This window comes from Electrophorus electricus, chromosome 15 (assembly GCF_041902795.1).
Source record: "Electrophorus electricus isolate QZ-2024a chromosome 15, ASM4190279v1, whole genome shotgun sequence".
In the NCBI taxonomy this organism is placed as follows: Eukaryota; Metazoa; Chordata; class Actinopteri; order Gymnotiformes; family Gymnotidae; genus Electrophorus; species Electrophorus electricus.
The window spans coordinates 15,405,001-15,430,000 of record NC_137511.1 but is presented as its reverse complement, the minus strand read 5'-3'; the positions used below and the strand labels follow the sequence as shown (position 1 = coordinate 15,430,000).

The 25,000-nt window shown below is 43.1% G+C and overlaps 3 protein-coding genes and 1 long non-coding RNA gene across 13 annotated transcripts in view; 1 reads left to right on the top strand and 3 right to left on the bottom strand.

Moving 5' to 3' along the window:
* Positions 1–8,829, bottom strand: part of tlcd3bb (TLC domain containing 3Bb) — a 10,909-nt gene extending 2,080 nt beyond the window's left edge. The window contains exons 1-6 of one of the 3 annotated variants that reach the window (XM_027005123.3): positions 8,096–8,829; positions 6,504–6,715; positions 6,208–6,291; positions 3,912–4,134; positions 3,106–3,201; positions 203–312 (exon numbers count right to left, since the gene is read on the bottom strand). In XM_027005123.3, coding sequence (XP_026860924.1) covers positions 203–312; positions 3,106–3,201; positions 3,912–4,134; positions 6,208–6,291; positions 6,504–6,664 — 674 coding nt within the window. In that variant the 5' untranslated portion in view covers positions 6,665–6,715; positions 8,096–8,829. The remainder of the gene's footprint in view (positions 1–202; positions 313–3,105; positions 3,202–3,911; positions 4,135–6,207; positions 6,292–6,503; positions 6,716–8,095) is intronic. The other 2 variants (XM_027005124.3, XM_081697659.1) reach the window with 2 other exon arrangements.
* A 123-nt stretch (positions 8,830–8,952) lies between these two features.
* On the bottom strand, positions 8,953–14,884 carry mazb (MYC-associated zinc finger protein b (purine-binding transcription factor)). 2 transcript variants are annotated; one of them, XM_027005121.3, is made up of 8 exons: positions 14,316–14,884; positions 13,892–14,042; positions 13,194–13,558; positions 12,597–12,847; positions 12,380–12,443; positions 12,054–12,225; positions 11,524–11,706; positions 8,953–10,567 (listed from the first exon to the last, which is right to left on the bottom strand). In XM_027005121.3, exons 1-8 carry the CDS (start codon positions 14,346–14,348, stop codon positions 10,509–10,511), a joined length of 1,278 nt encoding a protein of 425 aa, XP_026860922.2. In that variant the 5' UTR covers positions 14,349–14,884; the 3' UTR covers positions 8,953–10,508. The 2 variants fall into 2 exon arrangements, with proteins under 2 accessions (XP_026860922.2, XP_026860921.2); XM_027005120.3 differs by lacking the exon at positions 8,953–10,567 and having other exon boundaries at positions 11,384–11,706.
* Positions 14,074–16,921, top strand: LOC145651321 (uncharacterized). Its single transcript, XR_014117194.1, has 2 exons — positions 14,074–14,360; positions 14,880–16,921. It is a non-coding gene; the product is annotated as an uncharacterized LOC145651321 (long non-coding RNA).
* Positions 16,922–17,397: 476 nt separating this feature from the next.
* The window catches only part of taok2b (TAO kinase 2b), a 34,773-nt gene continuing 27,170 nt past the window's right edge, over positions 17,398–25,000 (bottom strand). For 2 of the 7 annotated variants that reach the window (XM_035533599.2, XM_035533600.2), the window contains exons 16-19: positions 24,242–24,481; positions 19,496–19,708; positions 19,060–19,242; positions 17,398–18,563 (exon numbers count right to left, since the gene is read on the bottom strand). In XM_035533599.2, coding sequence (XP_035389492.1) covers positions 17,712–18,563; positions 19,060–19,242; positions 19,496–19,708; positions 24,242–24,481 — 1,488 coding nt within the window. In that variant the 3' untranslated portion in view covers positions 17,398–17,711. Of the gene's footprint in view, positions 18,564–19,059; positions 19,243–19,495; positions 19,709–20,282; positions 24,548–25,000 lie in introns of those variants that run through there. The other 5 variants (XM_035533594.2, XM_035533595.2, XM_035533596.2 and 2 more) reach the window with 3 other exon arrangements.

The following is a 25,000-nucleotide window of genomic DNA, read 5'->3' as shown; positions in this document are numbered from 1 at the left end:
GGAAAGAAAAACAAGGCTCCAACAAACAGAAGGCAACAAGACGCCACTGAAGCTAAAACAAACTATCAACAAAAAGCACTTATCTTTTGAGTGTTGCTGTACACACAGCAGTCACATTTTGGAAATTGAGAGAGAGAGAGAGAGAGAGAGAGAGAGAGAGAGAGAGAGAGAAAGGCAGAGGAAGAGATGTGAAGAGCCATACCTGCCGTAAACATAGTAGAGGTAGGGGAAGAGAAGGACTCGACAGATGAAGAAAGTGACCAGCATGAGAGCCCCGTTCACTTTGTGAAGTAGCGTGTGCTGCTGTTTGTACTGAGAGAGAGTGCAAGTGAAAGGGTGAACACAAGCATGCAGTCCAACTTGAAAGAAGATCAAATGAAATAGAGGGGGTAAAGAATGAAAGAGGAAAGCTGAAAAGAACATGAAAAATTATGTAAAATGTGTTTTTCTGAAGAGTATGCCATTATCAAAAACCAAATACAAGTATGAGCAGTAATTATAGAAGAAGTGGTTTGAGGAGGAAAAGCAGCCATTCAAATAACCCCAAAACCCCACAGGCACTCAAATAAAACCCCAAATACCTAAAGCTACTCAAATAAAAACAAGGGAATGTGGCAATGAAGGCATACTCAAGTACAGTCAGCAATCAAGTCTGGCTACAAACCAACATATTCAACAGAAACAGTCCTCATAGCAGTGACAGAAAAACTTCATGCTGCCATCTGTCTTGATTCTTCTGAACCTTTCAGCAGCCTTTGACACAGTAAAATTATTCATTCTCTTGGTGATATTTTCTCATGGCTTCTCCTACCACTGCTATGCTAGCAACAACCAATTAATTCTTTCTTTCCCACCCTCCAACACCCAGGTTTCCATACGTATCTCAGCATGCTTGACTCACATTGCGACATTGATGACAGCCCACCACTTAAAGCTCAACCCAAGTAAAACTGAGCTTGTGTACATCCCAGGAACACTCAGCCCTTACCATGACCTCACAGTTTCCTTCGAGAACTCCCTGATATCACCTTCTGAAGCTGCTCGTAGCCTGGGCATAATTTTGGACAACCAGTTGTCGTTCTCAACCCATGTTTCAAATCTGACCCATTGTTGAAGATTTCGCCTTTGTAACATATGAAGGATTGAACCCTTTCTCTTGCAAGAAACTGCCCAGGTGCTTGTGCAGTCACTTGTAATCTCAAAGATAGACTACTGCAACTCACTACCTGCTGGTCTTCATCTAAGAGCCATCACACCTCTACATCTTTTCCTGAATGCAGCAGCTCGATTGATCTTGAGTATTCTGAAGATCACAGACATCATTTCACTGCTGCATTGCCTTCATTGGCTTCCAGTAGCTTCCCGCATTAGATATAAAACCTTGATGCTTGCTTACAAAGCCAAAAATGGACCAGCCCCTCCATACATGATGTCAATGGTCAAAGCCCGATCCAATATCTCAAGTACTTCAAACCTGAACCAGAACCAGATCGCAATCAGTCTGGCTACAAATCAGCACTTTCAACAGAAACAGCCTTCATAGCAGTGATGGAGAAACTTCATGCTGCCAAACTGTCATCTTCAGAGTGTTGATTTTTCTGGAAGCTGCCTGCATCAGATTTAAAACCTTGATGCTCGCCTACAAAGCCAAATATGGACCAGCCCCTCCATACATGACGTCAATGGTCAAAGCCCGAACCAATATCTCAAGTACTTCAAACCTCAAGTACAGCTTGGCTTGAAACACCATGCTTCAAGTCTCATGGAAGACAAGCATCAAGACTATGCTCTGTCCTGGCTCCCAGATGGTGGAACTTTCCGCACAGCAGAGTCCCTTGCAGTATTCAAATGCAGACTGAAGACCCATCTATTTGTGCAATACTTAAATGACTAATTTAAATGACTGGTCCTGCACCTATGTTGAGTAACTGAAACTCTAGTACTGATTGTAGGGTATTGTTTAATGTATTTATCATTGTCTGTTATGGAGCTTATGCATGTTTTGCACTTCTGGGCATTAGCATTGATCCCTGTATTTCAACAGTATTTCAATGGTAAATACTTGTATTTCAATGGTATCTTGAAATCTAACCTACTGTACTGGCTAGGATACATTCTGTGAGTAAATGACAAAACACTTTTGTAAATCGCTCTGGATAAGAGTGTCTGCCAAATGCTGTCATTGTAAATGTAAATGTAAATCAAACCTAAGTGCTAAGTGACCACAGGTAAACAGGAAAAACCCAGTTTCCTTTTCTTATGCACTTAAATTAATCTAAAAAGTACTGTCAGAACAGCGACAGATTCCACCTAACTGTTTTTTCCATGTTACTTCAAAACCACCCTTCAAAAAGAGTGAATGCCCTTTGAAGCTGAGAGGCTTGCCTCAATTACATTAGCTGAGTATTATCCTAATACCAGAATAAATCTATAAATAACTTAAAATATTTATTCAGCATTCATTCAACAGTACACATAACACATCTTTCTTGAAAGAAGTCCTCTGCATGCCCTTGAGGATCAGACCACATACGTAGCCTTATTACATACGAGCCCACACACTTGGCCATGTGCCATGCAGCTAGGTGCCCAGAAGTGACCAGGGGATGGGGGCGGGTCTAGGAAGGTGGATCCTGTATCTGGTGTTAAAGCACATCAGGAGGCTATATTCAGCTGTAGCTCAGAGAGGACAGACAGTAAAAAGGCAGCTAGAGATCTGAGGAAAATCCCCTTAACTTTCCTTTGCCATGACTGTATCTGACAGCTGCTCAAAGTGTCCATTTGCATGCAGTATAGCTCAGGTTTAAAAGACCAAGTCTTCAGAGTACACTCTATGTTTCATGTCAGCACTTGCATATTGACAAGTGTTCTATTTTCACTTTGCCTAGGCCTATGGAGACTGCCTAATATTTCCATGTCAGCGTCTGCTAATTGCAGCATGTCCCTTATGACTATGCCATAAAAGATGCATTAAGGTACAATGTAAGCACTGCATACTAAATACTGCAGGCATCATTGTTTAAGATGAAGCAGGAGTGATGCATCGTTATGAAAATACCACAGGGGCAGACTGAAAAACATTCATCTGATCAATAATAGATGTACCTGAATGAGGATTTTGCCTAAGCAGACGGAAGGAGTGCTGAGTTCCGCTAGGAACATGACGCCCTGGAAGTAATCGCCCTTCCCCTGCCTCCAAAACTGGGAGAGGGAGAACAGACAATAGTTAGTGTGTAGCCAGATCTCACTGTTAGGTAGATTTGATGGTTCTATACACAAATCAATCATAGGGTTAGAGTTCAGAAAAAAAATTCAGTGTCTTGTATATTCCATATTCCTCAAAAATGCTGTATGTAATTATATGTTTTTGTTGTTGTTTGCTTTGTTTTTCCAACTTCCTAGTAAATAGTAAATATAGGTTCCACCATGGTTTATATTAATAGAAATGCTGCCCCTTCATATGGTTTTTTGTATCGCTTTATTTTTTCTTGTACTCTTATTTTCCCATGTATTTAAAAATAAGCGAGACTTGTGATGATGTCTAAAATGAAAAGCAACCAGAATCAATGCTGGAAATGTAACTGGTTAAAAATATGAAACTGACAGCAGAACTCTCACTGAGATAATGTCATAGCAGAATCTCAAAGATCTAGGGTAAGACGTGAAAGTAACTGCTGTATCTTTATTCAGTAAAAATAATTATCTTTAATACTGTTTAATGCTGTGAGCAAGTTCTTATTGATCTACACGCCTTTTTCAGTGTTATGTCTTAAAGAATTTGTGTGAAGAAAGCCAACACCACTTTCTGATCTGACTGGGTTTAATCTAGGCCATAAATCTGGCCTTAGTTTTTCTTTCTCAAAACAGCTACAAAAACAAAAAACATGCCAATATTCCATGGAAACAGTTACCACAGAGACAGGGAAGCACACAGTGACCATAACAACGTGATGCAAGACCATGAGGAACTCTCGCCGGAGGTATCTTGTCAGTGCCACAGATTTTGACTTGGGCCTGTCATCCACCTCATGACCTTTGACATGAAGCTTGTGCCAGTAGCACAGGAACATGGCATAGATATCGTAGACAAAGTAGGGCACAGCGAATAGGATGTAAGCGCTAGTCAGCCAGTGCCTGTGAACAAGAAATACAAAACCAATAAAAATACAGAAAGACAGAAACAAGAAAGGGAGGAAGAAAGAAGAGAGGTGGCCCTAACTGGCAGAAGCTCTGCAGAGCAAATGTCTGAGTTGTAGCACTGTGTTAAATCTAATTCAGATGCAGAGGTGATGGTGGCTTTGAAGCAGGAATCAGCCTCTCATTTATCTAATTACACACTTACGCGACTTAGTGAATGAAAAAATCCATGATGGAAATCTAATTATCCTAAGATAAGTCAAATGAAAGTGAAATTGGAAATGACAGGGTCATATAAATTCCTGCATAGGGGTGTTTCAACAACTTATATTAGTTAGATTAAAAATACATGTAATGAGTAAAGAAATAAACTAATACTGAATGGTACTAATAATGAAAGCTTGGAAATACAGTTTGATACTATCTGCCTACAGGGGGATACCAAATCTTATGCATGAGTACATGTTTTTATGTATGTGCATATACAGTGCCTCCAAGTAGTATTCAACCCCCTGCAGATTTTGCAGGTTTACACATTTGGAGGTAATTTAGCATTGTGAAATTTGGACTGTAGATGGGCCTGGACACGTGAAATGCACTGCAGTAAAAAAGAATGTTATTTCTCTGTTTATTTATTTTGTTTAATTTTGCAAAGTTAACCAGAGGGTCAATTATTATTCAACCCCTCAAACCACCAGAATTCTGTTTGGTTCCTTCAAGTATTAAGAAGTAATTGCGGTATTAAGAACAATGAGCTTCACATGCTTGGATTAATTTTCTGTTTTTTTCCTGCCTTTTCTGACTATAAAAGCCCCTCCCCAAACAAATGAACAGCACTCAGACATGGTCAACATTGAAAAGACTAAGGAGCATTCCAAGGCCATCAGAGACAAAATTGTGGAGGGTCACAAGGCTGACAAGGGGTATAAAACCCTTTCCAAGAAGTTGGGCCTACCTGTCTCCACCGTTGGGAGCATCATCCAGAAGCGGAAGGCTTATGGAACTACTGTTAACCTTCCATGGCCTGGACAGCCTTTCAAAGTTTCTTCCCGTGCTGAGGCCAGGCTTGTCCGAACGGTCACGGCTGACCCAAGGACAACAAGGAGGGAGCTCCGGGAAGATCTCATGGCAGTGGGGACATAAATAAATACCATAAGTAACGTACTCCACCACGATGGTCTCCGTTCCAGGTGAACACGTAAGGTACCTTTACTTTCAAAGCGTCATGTCAAGGCTCTTCTAAAGTTTGCTCATGATCACTTGGAGGACTCTGAGGCAGACTGGTGCAAGGTTCTCTGGTCTGATAACACCAACATCGAGGTCTTTGGTGCCGACCACCCCCGGGGCATTTGGTGAGAGGATGGCACTACATACGACCCCAAGAATACCATCCCTACAGTCAAGCATGGTGGTGGCAACATCATACTGCGGGGCTGCTTCTCAGCCAAGGGGCCCGGCCTCCGCTCCACCAACATGAATCTTAAGATGGGTCGTCATTTCATTTTCTAACAGGACAACAACCCCAAGCACACAGCCAAGAAAACCAAGGCCTGGTTTAAAAGGGAAAAGATCAAGGTGTTGCAGTGGCCTAGTCAGTCTCCTGACCTTAACCTAATTGAAAACTTGAAGGAGCTCAAGATCAAAGTCCACAAGAGATGCCCAAAGAACCTAGACAACTTGGAGAAGATCTGCATGGAGGAGTGGGCCAAGATTACTCCAGAGGCCTGTGCCGGCTTGATCAGGTCTTATAAAAAACGATTAATAGCTGTAAGCAAACAAGGGTTATTCCATAAAATATTAAACCTAGGGGTTGAATAATAATTGACCCTAATTTTTATGTTTAACGTGTATTATAATTTAATTGAGCAATTTGTACTTTTTGTTTGTAATATTTAGGCATCTGTTAATAAATGCTACTCTTGTTCAAAGTTTAAAGGCTCTAAATTATTTGCAATTTTTGGAATTTGCAAAATCTGCAGGGGGTTGAATACTACTTGGAGGCACTGTATGTGTATTTAGGATTTAAATAAAGATTGATTATAAGATCAAAGTAATGCTGACTGAACTTACTGATCCTCAATGATGTCATCACAGGAAGTTGAGATGATGTATCCAGCTGAGGAGGCCATGATGGCTTGAAGGGATGAAACCACCCTAATGGGCATAAGAGAAATAAGCCTGTGCAAGAAGAAAAAAATCTAATATTCTGAGCATTTTTGGATGACATGCAGTCTTTGAATGGCATGGAACTGCAAAATTTCCCCCTACCCATGCTGGGGTAACCACTATTGCACTAATGGAAAGTAAAATCACTCGAACAGCATCTAACAGCTTCTTGCCATTTCTGATCAGGAATTGGGTCTCACCTGGCTGATACCATGACGGCATCCCCCTCGTTCCATTTTAGACCAGGGAGGTTTTTCAAACACTGTTTTGAGAAGAAAAAAAGCCCTGGGAAGAACACACACCCTGTGGCCAAGATAAACAGCATGGTCGCCCTGGTTTGTGAGGTCAGCTGATGCTGCATTCAGAAGAGTGTTCGGACCATTAAAGAAGGGCTGCTGTCCCTCCCTCCCCTCTGCAAGAGAAAATTGTATAAAAGTAACATTCAGTCTAGCGTCTAGGGTTATTGTTGGGTTCCTTGGACATAATGGATCTGATCTGAGGTACTTAGGTGTAATCTCAGCCATTATGAATGGTTTGTGTAGGGTGGTATACTGTATCAGGATTGCATGCAAGAAAGGCTGAAATTTATGATTAGATGTAAAAGTTCTACCTAAATTGTTGTTGCTGTTGCTGGTGGTGATAATGCTGATTTTAGTGACATATGTTGCTTTACTACAAACCATTTACATGGTGTGTTATCAGTTAGTCTACAAGAGCCTCTCCCAGTTAAAATGTGGAATTAATCTCTCAACACTATATGTAACTTTGATGCTTCATTGAGATATCTTTTTCCAACAGCATGTCTACATTTACATCCTTAGTGAATATGAACACACACTCACACACGCACGCACGCACGTACGCACGTACGCACGCACATTCATAACCGTCTTTGAGGGCTTTAAACTAACATAACGGTGCTCTTTTCTCTTTTCTGCAAATACAGGTGCATACAAGCTTCGCATTCTTTATTCAGCGTAAATATCTGTAATCGAATGCAAACTTGTTTGCTGTGAATTATTTAGCAAAAACAGAAAACATAGAATGGCATGGGAAACAAGACGGAATTTTGAATTACATCTGAGGGAAACTAGTAGCAACGGTGGTAATGTGCTACTAGCCTCACACTGGGCCAGAGAATGGAGTAAGTTTGCGGGACAGGACCCACTACTGTCCCAAACAAAAGATATGTTACATCGTAACGCACCACTAAAGTCCGCAATCAACATGCATGAGCATCTCCTGATTTGCGCATCACAAAGCATAGTCCACCTTCTGTTCTTAAAGGTAGCTGCTGTATCATTATTTCGGCGACTATAGGTTTCAGCGACATACAGACTGAAAGCAAGGTTTCTCCATATGCATACATCGCATTACTGGAATTACCAAAAATGCGCAATGCGCTATCATGTAAACGCAGTTTTTGTGAGAACAGAGCAAATAGCAAAGCGATTTCATCCTCATGCAGCAAGCTAGACGAGACATAAAATAGCCTACAAGGAAACACACGTCAACACTGGTCCTGGTCTCCCAATATGACACGTTATTGGTGGATTGAAGACAATGCTCATCTATTTACACGAGTAAAAATGGTCTATTCCAAAATAAAAAGCCGGGTAATTCCGCCATGGCAAATATATATTATTAATTGACAGCCTGTTGTAAAAGCATTATAAACCTTATATCAGATGCATTATAAACCTTATATCAAATGCATTCTAAACCTCATGTCAGATGGCTTTGTAAAATATTCTTTGGCAAGAGGAACAAAGCGAAAAGACAGTGAACATACGTCGCTGGGGTGTTGCGGTGTTTAGTCAGCGGCCTGTGGAAACTCGTGTCCTAGCAGAAGCAAACAGCGGAGTCCGGCCAGTGCACACCTTGCGTGCTGACATGTTTCCTTTTTCGTTGTTTGGTATATAACGTTAGATGAACTGGATTTTATTCGTAAAGATGCGTCGGAGACCTCAGGGTGCAACTGTTGTTCTCTCCCTCTCCGGCTACTGCCTGGTGTGATTCATCCAATCCGCACTCCAACACAAATCTCGCCCTTTAAATCCCCTTTTCAGTCCCCCGATGTTGCCGTTGGCACTTTAATTTCCGTGGAGCCAGGGAGACTTTTCGGGTCATTCTTTATGGGAGCATTTAACAAGTCCACTGCTGACTCGGTCAGCTGCACGGCGAACAATCCCAAAACAAAACTCCGGTTAACGTCGTCCGCGCTGCCGTTATACTACATTATTGACAAGCACGCGAGCATTACGCCGTAATGACACGCTGCACGGCGTGATTTTATCAATCAAGAGGACATCACACGAGCATAAAAACACCTGCTATTTTAGCATTAGGTTATTTGATCATTTCCTGAGTAATAAGGGAAAAAAAAATGCACAGATTAGTACACAAACAATAACCTAGGATACCTAGCCTTCTGGGTTGATTCTTGGTGTAGCAGGTCAGGGTGAGCACGAAATCAGTCATGGGACACTATATGCATGACTGCAGTCGTGGTAGTAGAACGGAAACTTCATCCCACAGGAAATCAAAAATAATGCAACCGGGATCGCTGAGATTGTAGTCTAATTGCGTAAGAGAGGATTAGTGGCATTTGAGCTCACAATGTTGAATCAAAAACACATGAACAAGCTATTAATACACTATGGTTCTTTATAGTAAAAAAGCAAAAACATTTAGAATGAGACAAATACTTGAACACTGTGTTAGAATCCTAACAACTAAAGCGACTTCCCAGCTAGGATTTTAGGACTGCTTTATTTAATACAGGCTACTGTCAAATTTGGAAGGAAGAGATTTACAGCGTTGAGGTGACGGTCAAATCCTCACAGAAACACGTTTCTCTTGCCCACACCTAAACACACAGTCTCGAACCAAAACAATTAATTAGGGAAAATAAATAAATAAGTCTTTGTGATACAACACATCATCAAAAGCAATACAATTACTTGTCTTTCTTTTAATAGTCAAAATTACAAAATAATATGATCTACATAATCTACAAAATAATAACATAATATTTATGATCATAGTAAGCATCAACATTTTTTCCTCTAACAATGCTAATAGACATGCATACTGTTGAGAAATATAAAAATATAAATATAAATACATCCCATTAATATTTTTACTGGTTCCAAGACTAAGATTTAAAATACCATTAGTTTTACGAATTAAAAGGTGGTAAAATGGTACAATAAGGCATTGAGATGCAGTGCCAGAACTGTACTGATTCCTACAGAAGAGGTATTATTTCAGCTTAGTGCTAAATTAAAGATAATAACCTAAGTATGATTCAAATCTAATTAAAACAACCATTCTAAGTAGAAGCAATCAGAAAATTAAGTTAGTGAATAACCAAATAATATACAGTACCAACAATAAACTGATCAAACAAATCATTCCAGTACAAAACCAGGACACCCCACCTGCCAACCACCATCTATCTTAACTTAAACTTAACAGAGGGGCTAGAAGATCACTCCTGGGTATTAGGATTAATATCACTTGACTAAGCCCTTCTTTCAAACACCTGATTTACACATTCACAACAGACACAAAAACAATAAAAACAGTCATGAGTAAAATTATCATTTCATCAAGTCCTCTTGGAAGCAGTAACAAGTTGCACTCATTCTGTGTGAGCCTTTTTCCACTTGCAAAGAGGAGAAAAAGAGAAGCCAGATCCTCCTGTAGCATTCTCTTAATTTGCAGAAAAATCATGAACATGTGGCGCTGTATTGTATTGAGTCAAGAGTTGTTTTTACTAAAATCAAGTTTCCACCTGTCAAGAATCAAATTAAAACAGCTAGGAAACCAACTAAAGATGAAAACAAAACAAAACAAAACAAATAAACAAAAAAAGAAAAATCAAGTGACCATGTTAAGGTGCACAATGATCCTGAATACAACTCTTGTTTCTTCCACACATTTGACTGAACTACTAATGCTCTAAACAGTTATCCATTCTGCACACAGCACATATGCACACCTCAGTTCTCATGCACAAACACAACTTCCCAAAGCACACTCAGAATGCATTCCCTTTAACACAGTGTGTGTTTGAAGTGCTCCATTTCTGTAGGAAAAGAGATATTACTGTTCTATAGCTTGCTGAACCTCTCCACACCTTTGTTGCCTCTTTGCACCCCTCTTTTACCTCTTCCTAGCTCATTTTCATTCCTTCCCTTTCACGTCTTCGTGGTTAAGAATGCGGAACTAGAAAAGATGGACTCTTGGGAGGAGAGCGCTGGTGGCAGGGTGCGGCGTGGCACATGAGATGACCCCCATGACGCAGATAATGGGAAGGGAAGTGGAAGAGATACAGTAGAAAGTCACAATCACAGTATCATTAGATCAGAGTCCTGCAGCAAAAAAGTGGGAGAAAGAGATATATATATATATATATATATATATATATATATATATATATATATATATATATATATATATATATATAGAGAGAGAGAGAGAGAGAGAGAGAGAGAGAGAGAGAGAGAGAGAGAGAGAGAGAGAGAGAGAGAGAGAGAGAGAGAGAACAAGCCAGTGCAACGTGGCATTCTTTTTCTCCCCAAATTACTTAATTTCTCCCCAAATTACTCCCCTAATTACTTAATTAAATCATTAAGTCTCTAACTGCCCTCATGACCTCTCAAAGCCTTTTATCATGTCCTCACTGGCCGTTGCCTCCACTGACCTTGGCATGTTGGAGATCTCACCCAGCCATGTCTGAGACAACACACTGAAGGTCTGCATGTCCTTTAGGTGCAAAGACAGATGCGTGCCAATTCTGCGTGCAATGTGTTATACTGAGGTGACTTTATTTGCTACAATAGTAGTGTAGTGGGTTTGAGCTGCTCAGCTAGCTGTATTAGAGTGCTTTTCACAGTATCAGATCTAGTAGTGTGGTGTGGAGGAGAAAGAGAGAGGGTTACAGTATACAGTATATTTTTATAAATATGTCCTATGTTTTTTAGAGGTATGTACCTAATGTACGTACTATGGCTAGCTGAGTGCATGCGATTGTATGTGTGTGTCTGTGTGTGTCTGTTACAGGCCTGCACTACTAGCTCTGTGGCTGTTGGGCAATGCAGGAGCAGTCAGTGACCAGCAGGTCCACCACAGCACTGCCGCTGACGAACACAGCGGGCGCGGGTACCAAGCCCCCCTCCGCCCCGTCACTACGGCTCACTGGGGGTGGCTCACTTGCTGGGGGGTTGTGGGTACCCATGTGGCCCTGCAGCTGTGCGGGGGTCTTGCAGTGCACGCCACAGAGCTGGCAGACGAGCGCGCCGCCACTGCTGGCTGAGCCGAGGCCGCCGCTTTCTTTCCACTCCTGTCCGTGGTGCTTCTGCGCATGGATGCGCAGGTATGTCAACGTAGTGAAGCCTGCAGGAGAAGAACCCACTACCCGCTACTTTACTGCATTCCTGACAGCTAGGGCCATTCATAACACTAAAACAAATCTCAACCTCTACAGTACAAGACACACACAGCAAATTCAAAAGTAATAAAAAGAGAATCATTTAGAAGTAATAAAAAGACTTGCTCCAAAAAAATGATGCATTAACTACTGCTCTTAAACAGAGATACTAGAAGGCTAGATAGTTGCAAAAGATGCATGCTCAGATGAACAAGGATGAAGAGAGTTCAAAATTGGAAAGATGAAAAGTGAAAAACTTGGAGGAGAAACAGGAGAGAAATAAAGACACAAAGATTGAGGGTGGAGCACTCACTTCGGTTACACAAGTGGCAGGCATGATGTTGTGATTGGTTGTGCACCCTCATGTGATCGGTGATGTAAGCGGCTGACAGTAGTTTGCCACAGATGTGACAGGGCACCTTCTCCTCATGGCGGATCATATGAGCACGCAGTCGGTCTTTTGTGGCAAAACATGACTCGCATGTCTTAGGAGAACATTAAAATGTGTTAAAAATAGTCCACACAACTGAAAAAACTTTAATAAACCTCTAATAGCTTATACCACCAAGCAAAGATGAAGTTACTTAGTAAGCTATTACTTACTGAGCTATTTATGCAGAAACGTAAGAGGTATCATACCGGGCATTTGAAAGGTCTTTCTGAAGAATGAACTTGTCTGACATGGCTGTTGAGATGGTCAGGACTATATGCAAGGGAGAGTGAAGTCAATAAAAGTCAAAAAGCTTCAGGCTCTGTCACTTACATAATAGTAACATTATTACATTAAGCATGTCCATTAGGCAGGTAGATACATGGAGATGTATGTGTGTGTGTGTGCTGTCTGCATGTGTCTGACCGAGAGAAGGCCTTGGAGCAGTGGGGACACACGTAGGGCTTCTCTACGCCACCCTGGTGCGAGCGCACATGGTGGCTCATGCGGTCTTTCCTTTTGAAGCGCTGCTGACAGATGGGACAAGAGAAGGGCTTCTCATCCGAGTGGGAGAGCCGGTGCCGGTTCAGGTGGTAAACGTCCCGGAAGGCTTTGCCGCATGTTTCGCATGCATGGTTCTTCCGAACTGGGTTTGGGTTGGGGTTTACCGGCCTCTGCTGAATAGCATGAGACAGAAAACATGTTTTTAGAAGGTCCCTATTTAAGGAATTTATGAAACATTCATAACAAACAACTTGCTTAAAAACCCTATAGACACATATTTTTCTGTCAACAACTGTATAACAGTTGTCTATGTAAGCATTCACACATGAGCAGTCCTACAAGACATATACTATGAATTATAAGCAAATATATGTGTTATAAATGTTTCATTAATGCTTCTGTAAAACAGGTACCAAAATCATTAATCGAACTAAGTAGAGGAAGACATCTACCTTCCTAGCACCGTGTAACTTAAGAAGCAAAATCAGGAGAGAATACACCTCAGTGCCAGCTGCCAACCTGGATGGGCTCCCCTGTTGTCATGACGACTGCCGTGGGTGGGGGAAGGGGCGTGACCGTGGAGGCCACACTGGCCATGACTGACACGTTTGTGTCCTGAGCGACTGAGGACTGCGGCAGGGGGGCAGCAAGCACAGGCGTGGGGGACATGCCTGGCACCTGGGGCATGGACAGCTGGAGGAGCGACAGTGGCACGGCAGGTCTCTCCACCATGTCTTTGGCCTCCCGGTTCTGCGAGGCACCACCCTTCATGCGAATGCCCGTGTGGACAGACTGGTGACGCCGCAGGTTGTAGCTGTTCTTGAACTGCTTGCTGCAGATGGAGCAGATGTGAGCCACACGGCCCTGCCGAGGCGCTGGCTTCACTGGAAGAGGGACAAAGGGAGACAGGGACATACCATCAGTCAAATGAAGACTGAAACGGATACGGGTAACACAGTGGTGGTGGTAGGTTGAGGGGGGAGGGTTTTTTTTTTTACATGCATTTCTGGTAGGCTCAAAGTGAAGTGGATGCAACCTAACTGTAAAAAACAAAACAAAACAAAACAAGTAGAACGCACAAGTTATCTTTGTAAACAAAGTTGAAAGACACTAACGATCTCTAAACCCAGTCAGTCAGTGTAATGAATCCATTTCTCTGTAATGAATTCCTCATGAATCCTGCCCTACACAGTCCTTATACCCTCCTCCTCACCCACCAGGTAGAGGGTCCTCGCTAAGTGCAGCAGTGTCCACTGTCGATGGAGGCGGGGCTATGTGTTCGGCGGGCGGGCTCTGGGGTGAGCTTGTGTGGACAGGCAGAAGCTCTGATTGGAGGGTGCTCTCCACTTGGGTTTGAGTAGGTGTGGTCTGAGAAAGTAATCACAAAATTTCTTGAGTATACATGCAGTTATTTCTACAGACTGTTGATAACTGTAACAACTCAGATGCAACTGTTTAAATCTCCACAAAAAGAATTCATGTTTTGAATAAAACCTAGGGCAGTTATGAACAGCTCCACTCACACTCTCACACACACACACACACACACACACACACACACACACACACACACACACACACACACACACACACACACACACACACACACACACACACACACGTGTGGGACTGGCACCTCACCTGGAAGAGAAAATTGCTCCACGCAGCATCCATTTTGTTCCGAAGGTAAGAGAATATCAACTACAGTCTAAACTCGTAACAGGATTTATCCGCGGCTTGTGGGCATTCTCTACATAAGCAACCTAAAGGCTGCATTGGTTAATAATAATAGCAATATCGCGCCAAAATATTACTTTTAAGTCGAATGTACTGAAATAACACAATAACAGTTTAAATCAGTGTAAGTGGATGAAAGCGCTTGCTTTATTGCCACTCCAAACCGTGCATTAATCTAAAAATGATCTCTGTTGCACTGATATGCAAGTTTAAGCGTAGTCACAGAATTGCATGAAGCCGTCTATAAAATTACAGCATTTTAATATGCGTGATTCAGTATCTCGCCATACGAAATCAATAATGTTATTTCTACAATCTTACATCATGCATTATAAAAAACATATCCTTATGATTTGATGCGTTTAGACATTAAAACAATCGTTACACATTATGGGATTCACGCATTTGAAAGAGTTAAAATTAATGTTTTCTATTCATAAATCTGTTTTTTTCCCTGGATTCCCCCAGCAGGCCAATCGGGTGTTTGTCGAAGCCTCGCTGTTGGATTCAAGCCCTGACCCTGGCAAACAGTGCTAGAGCCCGGCCGCAGCCCGCCGCTCCACCTCGGCGCTTCAATTCAGAGGATGTCATCTTTCTTTTTTTATCGCGCGCTCGCTCTCCCTCCCGCCCTCCCTGTCTCTTTCTTCCTTTTCTTTTTTAATTCCTCTTTCTTCTCCCCCTCCTCTCCTTTTCTCTCACCGCTATGTCCCAGTTGTTCTTAAAGGGATGTCGTCTCCCGGAGTCCAGCTCCCCCTCGCTTATTTCCGTCGCTCTCGGCGGAGAGCGCGAGTGCCCCCCTCCCCCTCTCTCGGTTCAGGATTTCTGCCGACAGAAACGGGACTACGGCAACGCACGAGAACCTCGGTGCGCTTACATCACAAAGCCCACGGTCTCGCGGATTACTGCACGTTAACGGCTCGCTAAGCGTCTCTTAAAGGGTACGTCAGGCTGACGCGAGGACGATTTTTCGTGAGGACGAATGAAAAAAAAAAAAAGTCAGCGAAAACAGCAGCGAATGTAGGCCAGAAAAATGCCTGCTGCTTTACAGAAATGTTTATATAGGAACCCACAAAAGTGTTTTGGAAAAACGCCACCAGTGTTACGCGTAAGTAGATCACGCTATTATAGGTTAAATGACTGAGGAGATTTTGAAGAATAATGACAGGGAGACATTCAGTGTTAATATCAATTTATTTTCCTTTTAAATTACTTTTCATTTTGTTCAACACATTTTCGTAAGACTCCATCCCTTTCAAGCCAGGAACAGCTCGATGTATTTATTAAGTTTAAAGTATTTACTAAAAAATGTCCTCTCAGCAACACTTCTACCCAAAAGTTACTTTTACAGTCAGCCTACGTATACTCAAGATGTAAAGGGCTCTGCGTGTCCATCATAACACAGCACCCTAAACAAACAAGGAGAGCCTCCTTTACCACAATATATGGATCCACATAGGACTCATCCCTTCCCGGGATCAGCTTGGTTAGTGTTAGCCCTTGCTTTTACTAGTTTGAGCAGAACACAGAAACTGATCCGAGACCAGTTGCTCAGGGCATAAAATCCATTTCAATGGTACAACCTCATTGGCCCTCCAGACAGCTAGACCCAACACTCAAGATACATAAGGAGTTCTGCATGCATGTTTTCTTTTAAACCAAGCATAAAGAAGTAGGTTATACAATCGTCAAAGCTGGTGTTTCCCACTTTGTTATACTTTTTTCTTTTATTTTTGGAGTTATTTAAAAGGTTATTCTGTTAAGCATGTCTCAGCACAGTCTTGCTGAGGACCCATTTGACAGAGACAGCACCGTTTGCTGTACACATTTTGGGTATGGGTTAGCATATGCCCCCCCCCCCCCCCCATCCTTTTCAATATAGAGCTTCATACATGTTTCCGATAGAAATTCCATGCTTTCCATAAGCAGGGTATCAATTTTGGCTGAGGGATGGAGGGGTTGTCAGAAATCCAGTGGGGGGGGGGATAGACTTCTTTAGGAACTCTTCCACAGTGGAGATATAAACACAGGCATACTGAAGCCCCCTGAGTCTTTTCTCACCTTCATGTCAAAGAGTTTGTCTTAAACCATCCAATATGCAATTAAATGACTATCATTTCATTTCTGATTAGATCACTCAAAACAAAGTGTGCGGTTTCCTTTATATAAGTGAATGCAATCCAATATGACTACAGAACGTTGGTGTTTTGTGTCTTCTTGTCATTTAATTGAAATTACTCTTACCCAACTTCGAGAACTAAGTGCTCTCTCAAATCTTGATCCGTAAAAAAAGTGTTAATATTGATTGTGTAGCATTCAGCCAACACGCACACATACAAACTGACTATTAACAATTATTAATAATCAAGTATTAATAACCATTAATACTCATAACACACACCAGATCTGACAAAGTAACACATTTTTTGTGGTTAAAATCTTTTCATTTACAACATAAATGTTCAAAACTGACTTATTTATCATTTGAAAAATGTGCACATAATAACAACACATTAGTACTAAGAGTTGCACTGTCAGAAACGAAACCTTCAGGTGCAACTCTGCTGTACTCACCTACCGCTAAATGTTTGTCATATTTCATTCACATCTTATTATATCAAAGTTATGATCATTGTTACTATAGAAAACTGGACACAATGCCTTAACACATCAGATACTATATATACAATAAAAGTTCCAATTGGCAGGAATGTGACTAAATGCCTATAATTTTGGACAGGTACAGTAGCCTTATGTTTCAAATGTGACTGGGTAACGAATACAAATGTACATTAATCTCATGCACTGGAGCAACTCCCACAGACACAAATGTTATCGCAATGTCTGATAGAGCTGTTTGTTGTTTTGTTTTTTTTTGTCCGTGTGCATTTTTAACACACACAAACACATTAGGTGTAAGTGTTGAAGGACGTAATAGTTTAACCTTATAAACATTGCGTTCATATTGTCTCGTACATGTTTGTACGTATTCTCCATTATCCAATAGAAATCTATGTAACAGTGTTCCTTTAAGATTCCTTAAGTGGTGATGTTCCAAGCCAGTCAAGTTTTTTTGTTTTGTTTTTTAAATACCCTTTCAGATCAGATAAACAGCATAGGTTTAAGAAAAGAAATAACGACTAAGAGCAAAAGAAAAACAAACCCCCCTCCCAAAAAAACCCAATACCATTAGGCTGTGCTATTTCTTTCCTTAAATTTTTCAAATGCCTCCTAAGACGCATCAGACTAATTCAAAACAATTAAACCCCTCCCTTTTCTGACCTCAGTGCATTTATGCTGGGTCTAAGAATAGGAGAGGTGGGATCCATTAGAGATGTGAGAGGTGACCGAGGTACTGCGGCTCAAGACTCCGTCCCCACCGCCTGACCCCCCGGGGCCACCCCCAGAGGCCGTCCTGCGCAGGGGCTGAGGGCTGTTCCTCAGAGCCATGAGGCTAGGACCACGTACCACCAGTCCGCCTCCTCCACCTCCGTACACCCCCTGTGAGGAAGAGGAGGACGAGGCCTGACCAGAGGAGGAGGAAGAGGACAGCGTGATGGAGGGCGGGGCTGGGGGTGGAGGAGGGAGGAGAGCCAGGGACTGGGAGGAGGAGCGGGAGGGAAGGTGGTGGGAGAAGGCATGGGGGTGGGCGAGGTCGCCCCGACTGCCGCCTCCCCCCCACTCCCTCTCTTTCTCCCGCTCCCTCTCTCGATCCCTCTCCCGTTCCCTGTACAGCTGGGGTGTGCTCTGGTGGTGGTAGTGCTGAGGCAAGTGGTGGCGGTGGTGGTGCGAGGAGGATGACGAGGACGAGGATGACGAGGAGGAGCGGGAGGAATGGTGTGCGGGCCCATCACGGGTCAAGCCCAGAGCATGAGAGGACGAGGAGGACGAGGACTCAGCCCGGCTCGGGCCCCGACGGGACGGGCCGTGCACTGCACTGCCATGACTCCAGTGGCTGGAGGATCGGGGTGTCTGGATGGATGGGTAGCCCTGCTTGGGGTAGGCCTCAGAGGGAATGCCCGTCAGAGCCAGGCTGCTGAAGCCAAGTCGTAGGCTCTCCGAGTCAAAAGCCTCAATCTCGCTGGCTTGGCGCTCAAGCAGCGAGCGGATCCTCTCCGATCGCTCGTTCTGCAGGGACAGCATCTCCTCCTCAATCTATACACAGGCACAGGAATAAGAATTTTAAAAAAGAATAATAAAAATTAAAAAAATCTATACGCACGTGCGTCAACTCTTAAAAACTGTAAATGTCTGTGATTGCCACCACAAGAGGATCCACCAGGCAGAATATTCCATTTAATGGAAAGCTTCATCAATTGTGCAAAATTGTCCTCACATTAATCAGTGTGTTTAAATATCCCTATACCCATGTACTATAATGCAAGTCTGTTAATATGATGATGTGTTAGCAGTCAGAAATTCCAAAGACCAGAAGGAAAACCCACAGAAATGGCACATACCCACTGACATTCAGATTAAATCCAAGACAAATAGTTAAAGGAAAATATGATCCATTCAAATTTTAAACACTGAGGATAAAAAATGAATTCTAGCACAAATTACATTGCCCAATCACCTTTCATTTACGGTTTGTTAACCTTAGCATTCTGGGTAAAGTGTGTAGCAATGCTGTCCATAGTGACTCTTTTACCCTCTGCTCTAGTAGAGCTCTGCGGATAGACACCCTCTGCTCCAGGTCTTTGACTTCTCTCTCATGCTGTGTGTCAGTATGGATCTTAATCTTGCTTTGATAGGCATTCAGAAGCTCTAGTTCCTGCTGCAGCTGCATCTTTAGTGCCTGATACTCTGCCTCCTGTGTTTCATCCAATCGAAGCTGAAGAAACAGGGGACAGAAACTCAGTGAGGTATGGCATTTTGGGAGGCGGCATCACCTTTACCGTACTCGGTTGGGTAAACATCAGGGATGTAGTGAGTAATGTCCTGGAGTGTGGTTTAATGTGATACAGCCCTCTCATTTCCTTTCTGACGGTCAGTTTATGTCGTTAATGATGTAGCTTGAGGGGAGTGGCATAGGTGGCGGGACGGGGTGGTGGAAATCATGATCGACATGTCCTTGCCTTACTCACAGCCTGTGTGGACAGCATGTCGTTGATGGAGTGATCGTACTGTTCGGCCAGGATGGCCAGTTTGCGTGTCTGCTCCTCCTTCAGCCTTTTCAGCACGGCCTTGTGGTCTGCCTTGGGTGTGTTCTCCAGAAGGTGGTTTCGCAAGGCCTTGTACTGCCGTGTCTGGATCTTGCAGGTGTCCTGGAATTGTCGCTTAATCTGCAGTTCCTTAGACTACAGGCAGGAACAAGAGATTGGCAAAGTGAAAGAACAAAACTGATCTGTCATAATTAGGTCAAGGTGTCAAGGACTTCACATCTCCACCTATAAGTCATGTTTAGTTGTAGGTCATATCAACTCATTCTATGTAGCGCGACAAAGAAACGGGGACTTTTTTTGTTGTTTTTGAGTGAGTAGATTACAGTATTTCACTTACCTGTTAGGCTCATGAAGCCACAATATCAAAGTGAATTTAACAAAGCTAGGTAATGTTTGAGACAATGTAAACACACCCAAGACATGCAATCCCACAAGTCTATATACAGGTCGAGTTTAGTTACACAGTGATAGGGAGGCTCTTACAAAGCTCTTTCCAAGATAATCAGCATATTTCTTTTTTATATACTGACACTAAGAACCATCCATGAAGTCCAGGCAGCTAATGACTGAGGTATCCTGCTAACTTCTTCCACACATGAATTTGTTCTAAAGTCACAAAAAAAAAAGTTTATGGGATGGGTAAACAAATAAACATCCTGAAGTTGCCAAAAAAGGTAATGGGAAAACAAATCAAAGTGAACAAAAGATAATGATTTCAACATAAAAAAATTTATTTTAGATACAAGTATGACAAAATAATTGCTTATGCTTACAGTAAACATGCATTCATTCACACAGTGAGGGTGAAATGCACACACAAATGGGCTTTAACACAGGGGTGCAGGACTAAACATAAATATACAACAAATATAGATCTTAATCTGCTTATTCACACAAACAACAGAACAGAGCAGAACGTGCAAACAAATCAGAAACAATGGTAACACATTAAAAACATAAATTACATTCATCAGAAAGTTTGAAGGTTTAACTGCAAGAGTATGAATTTGTGTCCAAACAAAATGAAAACATTTCTCGTGTTCAAATATAATGCCTCACATTAATTTGCTTTTGTGTATCAAAACAGATGATTTCGAATTGAAGAATAAATGTGTATATGTATTAGAGTGTACAAAGTTGTAAGAATTAAATTCCAACATTTATATATATATATATATATATATATATATATATATATATATATATATATATATATATATATATATATAAATAATTATTTATACAAATAAAACCCATTTTTTAAATCTACCGATTTTGAGCAGATGTATACTTATGAAACTGACAGAAGTCTAACAGTGCAAAACTATTTTTTCAATCCAGTAAAAAAAGGCCTTCATTCCTCTGTGGCATCACATTCTATGGCTTTAGGGATCTTTGGTTTTGATTTCCATCACCGCCCCAACTTACAATTCCTCCTGATCTGTCTAACATCTTAAGACAATATCTTTGACATTGCCTAAAAAGCACAGCAATATTGCAAAATTCATTTAACAGTTCAACACAAAAACCCTAAAAATCCTTAATTTATAATGTGTGGATTTTGTTGCTGTTCTACAGTAAACATTTTAGGTAAACCCCAGCTTCACAAAAAGTTTTTTTTTTTTTTTAATTTTTAAAAAATACGACTAAAAATGTTTACACGGTAAATCATCAAACAAGTTATTGCCCAAAAGTACAATAACACTGTAATATACTGTGTATATGAGATTATTATTATCTCCTTGACTATTTAGTCCACTTTAGTCAAGTCAACCAGTTCATAAACATATCTTCCCTTACATCTTCTCACATCTAAGAATTGGAGGCATACCGTATATTTCTAAGCATTAAAACATGCTAACTGCCAGGTTCAGGATATAATAAAGTTAGAAATGAGTAATTTCCTTACAGCCAGTGAATGTTTAACTATATCATTCTTATCTAGCAATCACTTTACTGCAATTTGCTTAAAAGCAGTATTAAAAATCCACTTTGAAGATGCAGTTAAGTACAATGTCTGAATAAAGGACCACATGCACCACATGCAAAGAAAGAGATGGCACCAAGCTACCAGCACTGGTTTTAAGGGTAAGTGATGTAACACCAAGTCACCGATAGCTAGCACACAGACATTGGCAGGGAAGTACATACAATGTTCTTGACATACTAAACACTTTCACCAATGAGCAGGAATTTGGACTCTTCCAATAGCTCACTGTTCTGGGGAATGATTATGGCCAAGCTCTCATTTCCAAGTCTCTGCTTCAGACATGTTTGCAGGTCTGGACTTACTTTTTATTTCCTAAGTGACTTCACTGTGGATATCAATTGCACTTCAGTACAAAAACATCTGTAGTGTTTTGCGGGCTAGTGTAAATCACAGGACAAAACAATTTTTCACAGTGGGTACTGCAAACAACCTGTGCATTTTAACAGACACGACTTTGGTTTTAGGTCTATAGCAACCATCCCAGGTTGCCCTTTTGAAATTAGCCCTATGATGTTAACCACTTCTCCAAGACTCTTAAGATTTCTCAATCACACAAAACAAAATGGAGGAAAAAAAATTGCACAAACGGTCATGAAACAATAACCATAAGACATATCTCTTAGTAATTAAGAAAAAAAAAATGGTAAAGACAGTGAAACTTTTACAAAAAGCACAATCTTGTCCAATGCGTTATATTCACTGGATGATGCACAGTGAATACATGAGTTAGAAAAAAAAATTAGCAATGATGTGATTTTAAAGCCTGCACACACAAATGGAACTTATGGGACACAGCTTGCGCATGCAATACTTTGTGTATTTTTGGAGTGGGATGGATAAAGGGAATGGTCCTGAGGAACCAGGCAAAAAAAAAAAAAAAAAGTCTCACACACAGTCAGAATGGTCAGTACAAAGTTTAGCACTCACACAGACAAATACTCTAGGAACCACTTGAATTCTTTCACTCACCCTCACTCTGCCCCGGTTTCCAACTATCTCCACGGCACCATCTTTCCCCTCATGCTTCTGCCTGACAGCGTTCTCCTGAGCCCCATCTCCCACCTCCCATCTTCCCTGTACATCCTCTCCCTTTGTGTCCCCCTCTGTCGCTCTCTCTCCCTCCTCTCCCTCATCCTCTGCCTGTGTACCCTGACTGTCCACGGCAGGAGTCTGGGCAGCCTGCTGGGCTTCTCTTCCCGCAGCAGCCCAAAAGCCCTCAGCTTACTCAGGTAGCCCGAAGGGAGCTTCTTAAGCACCCGGCTAGCCAAATGCAGCACTACCGAGTTTGCCAGATCTGCTAGGACCCCTAGGGGGCGCCGGGCGAAACGTCTGGCCCAGAGCAGATAGCGGGTGAGCAGGGCGGCACCCTTACTCCTAGCCTGGTACTCGGCAGGGAGGCTCCTTATTGGCACAGGGATCCTGGAGCGTCGGCCGCCCCAGTTGCGGCCGGCTTTGGGGAACATGTCATAGAAGCTGCGTTCAGCCAGGCCACCCAGGAGGGACTGGCACAGGGTGAACAGGGGCCGGGGCAGGCGGAAGAGCAGGCGCACCCAGAGGCGGCGGAGCTTGCGCGGGGCGTTATGGAGAAAGACCCGGGCGGGCCGCACCACCAGCACCACGGCAAGGTACAAGGAGAGGAAGAGTGAGGGCGAGCTGAGGAAAAATGCTGAGACCAGGGCCACAGGCACGTAGTAAAGGCCCAGGCTCAGGGCCAGCCCCAGACTGAACAGGCCCGAAGCCCAGAGTGTGAGCGACAGGTATGCAGAGAGAGAGAGTGAGAGGAGTGAGCGGAGGAAAAGATAGGAGAAGAAGAGTGCCAGGAAGGCCAGCTCGGCTGACAGCAGAACAGACGTGAGCGAGGGCAGCGGCGGAGAACGGCGGAGGGAAAGGAGGAAGACGACCAGGAAGAGAAGGGTAGGCACGGAAGGCTGTGCCGCTGCTGAGAGAGAGAGCACAAGACAGATGGCATGCGAGAAGAGAGAGGGCAGGGAAGGCTGAGCTGGGGAGGGGGAGGGGGGTGGACAGATCAAAGGGGGCTCCAGATCCTCTAAGGTATCCGGGAAGTAGAATTCAGAAAGCTCATCTACGTCTCGCTCACGAGGCTGGTGCTCACGAGAGGGGGCGGCGATCAGCTCTGACGGACAGCCATCAGCCACGCCCCTATCGTCCTCCTCCGTCTCTGACTCACTGCCAACATCGTCTTCCTCGCCCCAGTGCAGTTCTCCTCGTCTCCAGCTGCCTGCTCCTTCATCCCCCTCTCTTGTCTCCTTCCCTGCCTGCCATTCCTGACTCTCTGCCTCCACTGTGAAGCAGCTCTTACACTGATCATCTGCCCTTTCAGCTTTCCTGTATTGAAGTGCTGTCACTGCCTCTTCCTGCCTGTCCTGGTCATTTAAATGCTGTTCTTGGCTGCCTTCATCCTCCAGGCTTTCAGCAGTGTAGCCTTCAGCCCCAGGCTTGCTTTTCGCACTCCCATCAACATGGTCACCCATCTCTTCATCAGCAGTGTCCCCTACACACACACACTCTCCATCCACCTGATCATCTTCCCTGCCTCTCCCATCTAACACCTCTTCTGCCCTTTCACCTGCAAGTCCCTCCATCACGTCAGCAAGCCCCTGCCCGTTCCCATCAGGTCCGTCTCTGTCAGTTCCCTCTGCGCCATCGTGCTCACTCACTCGCAGGCTCTTGGGCTGCTGGCGAACCTCCACAGCGTGTTTCTGTCGGAGCTCCTGCTCCCGGCGCTTGTTGTACTCCATCTGGTTGGTGAGCTCGCTCTGGTGCTGCGTGCGGATCAGGTCAGCACGTGTGCGCTGCACCAGGCCCAGCTGCCGAAACTCGAGCTCCTGTGTGGACTCGTGGTGGCGCAGGAGCATGGCACACTCCAGGTCCTTCAGGGTCTGTTTCTTGTTCAGCTCCTTTAGTACAGAGAAGAAAAATGACGCCCTTGAATTCTTCACGGTTCTGTACTCGGCAAACCTGGCCTGTGGTGGGAAAACAACCAGCTCAATTCCATACACTTTAATATTTTTCCTTTCCCAACTCATGGCCTTAAAATCAGCTAATGAGCTGCAGCAGGCACATTACAGAAAGATTTCATCCTAAGAGCAAACTTCACATTTAGTGTACAGGAATGTATTTAACTGAGCAATCAAACTGGCTTAAAACAACTGTATGTGTAGGCCTGAGTTAGTAAGCGAGCGTGTCTGTGCCGGACCCCTCAGAGAGTGTGCGCGTGTCTGTGCCAGACCGCTCCGAATATGCGCATGTGTGTTGGACCCCTCCGAGTGTGTGTGTGTGTGTTGGACCTCTCTGAATGTGTGTGTGTGTGTGTGTGTGTTGGACCTCTCTGAATGTGTGTGTGTGTGTCTGTGTGTTGGACCTCTCTGAACGTGTGTGTGTGTGTCTGTCTGTGTGTTGGACCTCTCTGAACGTGT

Coding starts and splice junctions, on each gene's coding strand:
- mazb (XM_027005120.3), bottom strand. CDS start 14,348: ATGGATGCTGCGTGGAGCAATTTTCTCTTCCAG. Junction 13,559..13,891: donor TAGCGAGGACCCTCTACCTG/GTGGGTGAGGAG, acceptor TCCCTCTTCCAG/TGAAGCCAGCGCCTCGGCAG. Junction 12,226..12,379: donor AAAGACCTTTCAAATGCCCG/GTATGATACCTC, acceptor TGTTCTCCTAAG/ACATGCGAGTCATGTTTTGC.